At 52.4% G+C, this 9,937-nt stretch overlaps 2 protein-coding genes across 5 annotated transcripts in view; one reads left to right on the top strand and one right to left on the bottom strand.

The window, feature by feature from the left end:
• The first annotated feature begins 495 nt into the window (after positions 1 to 495).
• LOC114706008 (CAMPATH-1 antigen-like) lies at positions 496 to 2,240 on the top strand. The gene is made up of 3 exons (XM_028888222.2): positions 496 to 574; positions 647 to 783; positions 1,850 to 2,240. Exons 2-3 carry the CDS (start codon positions 733 to 735, stop codon positions 2,030 to 2,032), a joined length of 234 nt encoding a protein of 77 aa, XP_028744055.1. The 5' UTR covers positions 496 to 574; positions 647 to 732; the 3' UTR covers positions 2,033 to 2,240.
• Positions 2,241 to 3,466: 1,226 nt separating this feature from the next.
• The window catches only part of Crybg2 (crystallin beta-gamma domain containing 2), a 30,565-nt gene continuing 24,094 nt past the window's right edge, over positions 3,467 to 9,937 (bottom strand). For 2 of the 4 annotated variants that reach the window (XM_028888226.2, XM_037203049.1), the window contains 6 exons: positions 7,785 to 7,914; positions 6,375 to 6,514; positions 5,951 to 6,074; positions 4,530 to 4,688; positions 3,750 to 3,909; positions 3,467 to 3,654 (listed from right to left, as the gene is read on the bottom strand). In XM_028888226.2, coding sequence (XP_028744059.2) covers positions 3,566 to 3,654; positions 3,750 to 3,909; positions 4,530 to 4,688; positions 5,951 to 6,074; positions 6,375 to 6,514; positions 7,785 to 7,914 — 802 coding nt within the window. In that variant the 3' untranslated portion in view covers positions 3,467 to 3,565. The other 2 variants (XM_037203047.1, XM_037203048.1) reach the window with 2 other exon arrangements.

The raw sequence follows: 9,937 nt of genomic DNA, 5'->3' as shown, positions 1-9,937 counted from the left end.
CCAGCCCCTTGTCGGCTCTTTTTAAAATAAGTTACTAGCCAGCAGGGTGATACAGGTCTGTAATTTCGGCACTTAGGAGGCTGAGACAAGAGGATCCTGAATTTAAACCCACCCAGAGTGATAGAGACCATGTCTCAAAATATATAATAAAATTAAGGATTATCACTGGTGTGGTGGTGGTCCACGCCTAATCCCAGCACTTGGGAGGCAGAGGTAGGAGATCTCTGTGAGTTCGAGGACAGCCTGGTCTACAGCGCGAGTTCCAGGACAGCCAGGGCTACACAAAGAAACCCTGCCTCAAAAAAATAAAAAAAAACAAAAATAAAAGTAAGGATTATCACTGCATTTGATCCTCCAGCCTCTCCTCCCCCTCCCTCCCTTGTTAAAGACTGAGGTCTAGTTGTCAAACAATGAAAGCGGACTTCCGTGGCCGGGACGTGGTTCCAGGCCCAGGCAACACTGTGCACTGCCCTCTGTCACCCTCATCTCCTGCCTGGGCTTTTGAGAAGTCAAAATCCATCTACCAAGTCTTGAAAGCTTGAGGCTAGTTCCATCCACCCACACTTGAAAGAAGGTAGCTCCCTTCCCCGCCCCCAGGCCCTCCTTCTCTCCTCCCCTCACCCTCCCTATCTCCTCTGCCTCCTAGTTCAAAAGCATCCAGACTCAAAGAGGCCTGCAGACAGCCCTGAGCTCACCTCTCAAAGCTGCTACCAGAGCCCAGGAAGATCCAGAATGAACGGCTTCCTCGTCGTCTTCACCATCAGTCTCCTGGTGGCAGTTCAGGTAAGGACATTCCTTAGACCCCTGCCTCCAACACTGATGGGCTGGGCTAGGGTCAGGGAGGGAATGCAAGATCCCGGGGGAGCTAGTCTACCACCGGGACAGAGGTAGATGGTCACCAAGAGACCACCTGGGACACCAGGAGGGCCTGTATACCTGGCCTTCCACTCTTCTTAGCGACCACAGACTGCCCTCGGGAAAGCCCATGGTCCCATGTGGGGAAACCTCACAGGGTGTCAGCTACATGGAGGCACTCAAGGGGTTCTGTGCAATTCTGGGTCATGGAGCATGGAGAGGAAGCCCTGTTGAGGGGAGCTGCAGGAACAGTCCTTCTAGCAGGGGTGAGGAGGTGGCTGAGAGACTACCACAGGAGGCAGGGGGTCCCTGGCCCTGCTAAGGAGAAGCCTTCGAGTGTGGGAATACAGAGACAGAAATCTCTCAGTCAGTCTCTAAAGCACTCTGGGAGGCAGACTTCAAGGCACCTGTGTGCCCAGAGGGACCTGATTAATACAGGAAATGGAGCCATCAAGTTCTTGATCAAGAACATCTCGATCAAGCATCAAGGGCAGTTTGATTGGCACCAAAACTAGTTTGATTCCCATCAAGAGCAACTTCAGTTGCTGCCCGATCAAGCATCAAGGACAACTTGTCACATCTGGTCATTCTGCCAGTGCCCTTTTCATCCAGCCCTGTCTCATGTGACACTCCAGGCTATGATGGACTCTTCTTGACCGGAGACAAACTGGAGTACCACAGACCCAGAAGCACCCCCATGTCTCTGGCAGGGGAACCCCTTCCTCGGGCTAAGGTCAAGGATGGGTTTCTGCTTCTCTCTGTGCTGGAGGACCTGGTGGCCTGAAACATGACAGGACATTTCTGTGGGGATAGGAGGAGAATGACAGAGGCAGAGATGGCTTCATCACTGCCTAGGGTGAGGCAGGAAGCCAGACATGCCAACAGGGCCTATGACAGAAGCTTTCTGGAGGCCTAGAGTTGGGGAAAGGCACTAAGGGGGATGAGTTCTTTCCATGAGGTTCAAAGCCTCCTGAGCCCCACAATTCTCTTGCAGATACAAACAGGAGTCTTGGGGCAGAATGATACCCAGTCGAAGCCTGTGACCCCTGCCGCCGGCATCACCATCAAACTCCCAGCGAAACCCGCAAAGGGTGGGGCCCCACCACTCATCAACGTGGGTGCCTGCAGCTTCTTCCTTTTCGCCAACACTTTCATGTGTCTCTTCTACCTCGGCTGAGGGGATGATGGCGCTTCTACAGCCCTGTGCTCCTCCAAGAGCTACCACCGTCAGTGGCCAGAGCTCCCCCAACCCGGTCCTTGGAAAGGGTTGACACCAGAGATCCCAGGAAGTTGAAATTGATGGCCAATGGCCAAAATGGGGAGGTACTAATGGAAGGGGCCAAGTAACACCCAGCTGGGGCTCAATAAAGTTTTACTTATGCTTAGGTGGGGCCCCACATGTGGTCACTGGTCACTCCTGATCCCAGGAGTCATGTGTGCAGCAGCATTAGGTCATTCATTGGTCATTGGCAGGGAAGGCGCTACCAAGGCACTCGCCCAGGTTCCTCCCTTAGAGTCACCTTGCAGGGACAAGGACAGGAAACTGTCACCCTCACCACCACCTTTAGTTGTATTTGTTTCACTTGTGCCTGAGTATTTGGGAGGGATGAACCCAGTACCCCCCCCCCCACACACACACACTTCTCAGGCCCTCGACACCTCAGGTTCAGACAGTCTCCCACCCCATGGCCTTGGTGTCTTCATAATGACAGATGCGGGGACAGCATAGATCGTTTGGCTCTGTCTCTCTCAACGTTCCCAGCTGGAGCATTGTAGACCCAGAAGCACCCCCGTATCTGGGAAGGTTCACGGAAGAGCATCTCATGAGTCACCTGTCCACATATCACAGGGACAGAGGATGAGGAGGCAGGAGTCACCCCCCACACCCACAGCCAGAGGAGGCAGGAAGGACAAACAGCTCCTCTAACCACTCTCCCCTGCTGGGCCTGGGGCTGGAGTTTGGGGCTGAAAAGCGAGAAGGAAGCCCAGACTGGTCTCCAGGGCTCCTGCTTCTGTGTCTTCCCAGGAACCTGTGCCAACGGAAGGCTAGAAAGTGACTGCAGCTCTAGGTCTGATAACCTGACCTGCCACCTAGCTAGGGACCCAGCCCCTTCTCCTGGCTTTTCTGACGAAGGCCAAACCTTCAGGCTTTGAGATTTGAGTAGGAAGAAGCAGGGAGGAGCCCAAGGACAAGGCTTCTTGGGGTGCCGACCCCCCCCCCATCTCTCTTGCCATGTCCCCTCACACACTGAACACTGAAGTTTTCACCCTTGGACATATCTGTAATCCTAGAATGCTTTGCTCTGCCTCCTCTGTCTGGCCTGGCTAACTCTGCCTTCCACCTCTGCGCCCTGAGCACCCATCAGAATCCCGCACTGAGATGGGCAGACGGGGCTCGGATGATGGCTGTGCTCCGCCCCCACAGCCGGGGAGGCCGGACTGGGTGACACACCAGTTAGTCTGGTTCCGGAGCTCCCTCTGGTGACGAGGTCAGGCTGTACAAGGAGGGAAACCAGCCTGAGGAGGGGCCAGAAAGGCAACGGGGGTGGGGGTGGGGGGGGCCATCTTCCTCCTTGGCAAGGTGCAGAGAGAGATGACGCGGCGGCGGTGGCATGATAGAAAACAGCTTATGTTACAGCAACAATCTATAAAAAATGTCTCATCCCAGCAAAAGTCTCCAGCAGGAAACTGCAGTGAAGGAAACTGATGTTCAAAGTACGTGAACAGTCCAGATCTGGGAAGGCCTGTCCTTGGTAGGTTCCCAAAGCACCACATGGTCCCGGTCATAACCTCGGCCACCTGAGGGGGAGATTGAGAGGTGGTTAGGGTACTGGAGACAGCAATGTTCCCCAGTCCCCTTGGGCGCCCCCTCCCACACACATAGACTACATTACCCTTCACATCCAGGATCTGGCCTTCAAACATCTGGCTGCAGATGTGACCCAATTCACTGATGCTCCAAGTTTGGCGTGGTAGGCGGCTCTCGGCCCATAGCACTACTTTGGAGCCTGGACTAGGAGGTCCAATCACCTGTAGGCTCATAGTGGGGGCCATCTGAGGCCCCAGAAGATCATTAGATACTGCATTCCCCACAGGAAATCTCCCATGCTCAAGCAATCCTTCATACACTGGATTTTTGTTGTTTGTTTTGTCGTTGGGACAGGGTCTCACTCTGCAGCCCTGGCTGGCCTGGAGTTTACTATATAGTCCAGGCTGGCCTTGAACTCATAGTTATCCAACTGTGTCTGCCTCCTGAATTCTGGGATTAAAGGTGTGCACTGCCATGCCCAGCTCATAAGCTGGTTTTGAATGCTGGCTATTTCAACTGTGGCCCTAGACAAGTCTCTTTATCCCTTTTTAGATTTATTTTATGAGTTTTTTTTTTTTTTTAATGAATGTATATCTGTGTACTACACATACACCTGGTGCCCACAGATATCAGAAGAAACGGAGTTAGTGATGGCTATGAAGCATCATTTTTGTGCTGGGAACTGAAGCCAGGTCCTCACAAAAACAAGTGCTTTGCACTGTGTGCCATTTCTCCAGTTTGCATGAGAAAAAGAAAAGAGTCCTATTCTCTGCTTCCTCCACGCATCTGGGATCGAATCGGCCTTCCACTTCCCAAAGTAGGTTGGCAGACCTGGAGCTGAGCAGACCCAGTTCCGGAATCATACCTGGTTCTTCAGCAGTCCATCTTCATAGTACCAGACGCAGCTGCCCCCGGCTCGGGGCTCAGAGACCACCACGCGGCCTGCTTTCATGTCTTCTACGTGGTCAGGCACTGCCAGGAATCCCCCTAGCGCTGCATTCCAGAGGCGGAAATAGGCTCGGCGCTGATGGTGAAGAGAGGCTGAGAGACTGCAGCCAGGGATGGATGCCCACCACCCCCAACCCTGGACCCCCTAGGAGACCCACACCCCCAAACCCTCCTTGCCTCCAAACTTATCTCGACCCTGCTTCTAAGTCATACTTTTTTTTACACACCCATACTGAGGGCACATGTGTAACACATGTGCATAGTTCTGTGACTACAGACAACTACACATGTACCTAGGGACCCTTGCGGATATACTTGCAGGCCACAAGGAGGCACAGTTTACAGAAGGCACAAGCAATTCCACAGGTCCATGCAGTCATCACATTCATACATCATAACTGACACACAGATCCTATCAGGTCTGCCCAGTGCCAAGTACCTATGCTTGCTCCAGGTACAACTGATTGTAAGAATACACACACACACACACCACACACACACACACACACACACACACACACACACACACACACACACACACACACACGGAAACCAAGATCCCTGGAGGGACAGTGCTTGCCCAAGACTGCAAATCAACTCCTTGTCTACTTCCCTGGGCCTTTATTTCCCCCCAAGTCAGAGATTTTTGCTAGGATTTCTTCCAGAATTGCTGTCATAAGTGTCAGACTAAACACATGCCCTCGTACATGGATGTATATGCTCAGAAGGCTCTCAGGCAGAGGCATGAGCAGGCACACACACACATACACACATACACACACACACACACACACACGCACGCACGCACGCACGCACGCACACGCACACGCACACACCCATGCCCATACACACAAAAACATACAAATACTTAGAAACATGACCTCAAATGACATACTCTTAGATGGGCACATGTATATGTGCATACACACACACAGACACACAGGCCACAGCCATATCCTAGAAATACATGTGTGCAGAAATGAAGTCAACTTCTTGTCAAGCAGGTACAGACACACCCTCACAGGCAGGCTTCATGCTTCCCAAAGCCAAATGTGCTGACTACTGGTAAGTGGTACATGAGATGATTTTCAATTCTGGGTCAATCAGCCTATTGTATGTATATCGTATGGTCCTTGAGGACAAGGACAAAATTGTTTCGTTTTCAAGCTGATTTAGAGGAATCTACTGAGATGACGATGTACGAAGAAGCTAAGGACAAACCATGACAGAAAGACACAAATGTCAAGCTTTGAAACACACAGAGGTACATGGGGACAGGCACCCCAGAGGTACATGGGGACAGGCACCCCAGAGGCACTCACGCTGACTGCTGCCTACCTGCTTGATGGGGTAGAGGGAGCCCACCCTCTGGGTGCCGCTGTAGGTCAGCCAGTTGGTGATCTCGCAGCTGCCCACTAGCCACTGTCGTCCCCGGAAGTCACTGTGCTCACACACTACCCAGCTGCACCCAGCCGATGCCAGACACAGAGGAACACAGACAGACAGACAAGGCACAGGTGTTAGAAGCACTGCTTCCTCTTCCCTCACACTAGGAAGAGGGCCCGCAGTGGGAGGAAGAGGCTAATAAGTAGATTTGGGGTTTTTGGGACCCAGCATCCAACCAAGCCCTGAGAGCCAGAGGCCCTCAGTCCACACTGCTCTCCCTCCTTCCTGGCCTGGAGTGGGGTCCCCAGCCCACCGTCCACCCAACCGAGCTAGGAGCCCTGCCACCCCCACCCACACGCCCGCCCCCCCCACTCACACGCCACCCTTGACGCGCACAGACAGCACATGGTTATTGAAGCCCTCAGCCTGAAGGCTTCGAACCTCCGAAGTCAGCTCGATCTCCTTGCCCTCGAAGCACTCCAGGCCGAAGAGGGACAGGGAAGGCTCTGAAAAGTGCTGGGGCCAAGAGAAGGAGAAATGAGGCCATGAAACCCACCAGCTCAGGCTCTGTCCTACAATCCCAACCCCTGCACCCCAGATCTGCAGGTCTCCTAGCTCCTGACGATATTACTATCGGCAAGGTCCCCAGATTTTCAGTCCCAGCACGTGAGAGACCGGCACCCGCTCAACCCCAAATCCTCCCTTCGAAACATTTCTTGCATGTATTATTTTATTGTATTTTTGAGCAGGGATCTCACTAAATGGTTCAGACTACTCTGGAACTCAGTGTGTTAGCATAGGCCTTAGCTCCCTGAGTCCTGGGGTTCCGGGTGTGCATCACTGTGCCGGCACTCCTAAGAACTAACGGCTGGGCTGGAAAACTGGGGGCTCATTTGACATCATCTCTTGTTGAGATCATCTCAATGACGATAACTAATGATCACATCAATTAATAACCAGCCTCCTTTAATTGTGGCTCACTGCAGGCCAGATCCTTGGTAGAACACTTTTTCTAATCTCATTCCAGCCCCTCAACAACCCTAAGAGGCAGGTGCTACCATGATCTCTGTTTAGCAGAGATGGCACTGAGGCTGGAGAAGGTAAGACCGATGACTTGAAGGCCCAGATCTGGGCTCCAGACCCAGGTCTAACTTAACTGTCCTCAGAGCCCAGTGTATGTGGTGGGAGGGACTCAAGCTGTACAGCCAGGCAGCCTGCTCTGTCTGTTCCCAGCTGTGGAACCTGGAGCAAAGCAGACCGGCTCTGGGACTTAGTTTCCACATCAAAAATAATGACAACGAGCCTTACAAAGCTTTGAAAAGGGTCACCAGCAACTGTCAGCACCACCAGGCCCTCTCCTGACCTCCACAGACACTCCCACCATCACAGTGTGCATGTGGCTTCCGTCAGCCTCCTCCCAGGAACAGCATATTACCTCTATTACGGGTCACTGAGGCAGCCTCCCCCTGCCTTGCCCCTCCTGCCTCTCCGCTGCAAAGCCAGCTTCCCAGTTGACCCTGGCAACCATCTCTGAATGGGCCATCAGCTGGGCAAAAGCTGGCCGTGCCTCTCAGACACTCTGAGTGTCAGCCTCTCCCATCCCAGCACTGCCTCTGATCCGGACACACCACTGTCACCTTTAGGTCTCGTATCGAATTAAGTTTGGTGTTTCCGGACTATTTCAGAGGATGTTCAGTAAACAGCTGGTCAGTTGAGCTGGCTTAGGAGCCTCAGAATCAAGGTCACCCTGAGAGTCTGGAAGCCATTGCAGGGATAAGGAACTCACCAAGGGAACCTTCCGGAGAGAGCCCAGGACCGTGGAGGCCAGGCAGCCCATGGCCGTGAGAGTGGGGAACTCTCCCTCCGACACAATGTGCTGGTCGGCCTCAAAGTTCTTCTCCTCAAACAGGACCCAGCTGCAAGGGAACAGAGAGGGGAGGTGATACCAGAACCTAGTTTACCTTATACCTGCCGGGTACCCTGAGGGTCCAAGTGCATGTGGACTTGCCGGCGTTCCTCCAATCCAGGAGTGGTCCTGGGTGGACAGACATTACAGCAGCAGGGACTGAGGTCGAGAGAAAGGACTGCAAAGGGAAAAGAGGGGAAGAAAGAAAGAATAAAGAGAAGGAGGCAGGCGCTCGGGAGGCAGAGGCAGGCCGATCTCTGTGAGCTAGAAGCTGGTCTACATAGCAAGTTCTGGGCCAGCCAGGGCTACAGGGTGACCTCGCCTTAACAAAAACAAACAAGGACCCAACAGAGCTCAACTGCCCTTTGGAGGGGAATCTGGCGGTATCCCACAAGGCTTTGCAGGCAATCAATCTGCCAATGCGCCATCTAGGAGTCTCTTCCGATGCCGCCCTTCAAACAAGAAGTAACACACGCAAAAAGTCTATCCATTCAGCACTGCTATAGCAAAGCAGGGACGGGGTGGGAGGGCCCAAGGGTCCATCAGTCGGGACTGGCTAACACTGGGACTGTGGCTACTCGGGAGGCTGAGTGAGGAGGATCACACAGGTTCGAGAACAACCTGGGCTACTACATGAGTTCAAGACTAGTCTAGGCAACTGAGTAAGACCCTGTCTCAAAACAAAAAGTAAGGCTCAGCGAGATGGCTCAGTGGGTAAGCTGGACACCTGACTTCAATTTCTGGAACCTGTATGGTGGAGGGAGAGGGCCAACCTCTGTTCTCCATATGTGGCCTTCGGGAGGTACCTAGGTTTAGAAGAGGTTGGGAAGTTGGGCCCCAGGATGAGATGAGTGTCCTTTTAAGAACAGGAAGAGGGCTGTTGGGATGGCCAAGGGGTCTAAGGCACCAGACTCAAGAACAGGAAGAGACCAGAGCCCTGGTCTCTGTAGTAAGGGAGGAGGCAGAGAGAAAAAAGAACCACAAAAACGATTATTTTCCTCTTTTGAAGGCACAGAGTTTATGACATCCTGTTAGATGAACCTGAGCTACAACGGGAACCAGGGAAACAGTTATGTCATTAAAAATTGGTTCAGCCAGGCACGGTGGCACAGGTCTTTAATCTAGCACTCGGGAGGCAGAGGCAGGCGGATCTCTGAGTTTGAGGCCAGCCTGGTCTACAGAGTGAGTTCACAGGACAGCCAGGGCTACACAGAGAAACCTTGTCTCAAAAAACCAAACCAAACCAAACAAACAAAAAAACTTCCTGCCTACTGTGGTGTCTGCGTGTGTTCTCCAAAGTGAGGCCAGGCTGCGAGACACCTCTCCCCGCCATGTCTTCAGCTAGACAGATTCATGCAGTCTGAAAGCCTTGAGTCCTGAAGCCTGAAATTTGTCTTCTGACCTCAGGGCCTTGGCCATTAGCCCCAAACCAGTTGGCACCCTCTGTTTCCAGGCTTTCTTCCTCCTGCATTCCTGCGCATCCTGAATTATAGCTCGTCAGATAAAACTATTCAGCTTATTTGCATTAATTAATTAATTTATTTATTGGGACAGGGTCTTACTATGTAGCTCTGGCTGTCCTGTAACTAACTCACTCTGTAGATCAGGCTGGCCTCCAACTCAGTGGCTGTGCCTCCTTGAGAGCTGGAATTAAAGGTGTGCACTACCATGCCTGCTTATTTGCATAAATTTATAATCTTAAAAAGACTATAGAAACAACAGAGAATTAGGACTCGGGTATGTAGCTCACTGGTAGGATGCTTGTCTAGTATATGTGAGGCCCTGGGACCAACCTTTACCCTGGCAAACAAATACAGAAAGTGTTCCTAAAGATTAAAAACATGTTAAATTAATCTAACTATATACCAGGCTTGTGACATCATCACAGACAAAAGTGACTATTTCAGGGGCCAGAGAGATGGCTCAGAGGCTGAAAGCACTGGCTGCTTTTGCAGAGGACCTAGGATTGGTTGTCAGCACCCACCTGGTGGCTCACAACTGCCTGGAACTCCAGCTCCAGGGCATCTGATGCC

This window comes from Peromyscus leucopus, chromosome 2, assembly GCF_004664715.2.
Source record: "Peromyscus leucopus breed LL Stock chromosome 2, UCI_PerLeu_2.1, whole genome shotgun sequence".
In the NCBI taxonomy this organism is placed as follows: domain Eukaryota; kingdom Metazoa; phylum Chordata; class Mammalia; order Rodentia; family Cricetidae; genus Peromyscus; species Peromyscus leucopus.
This window is presented reverse-complemented; position numbering and strand designations above follow the sequence as displayed.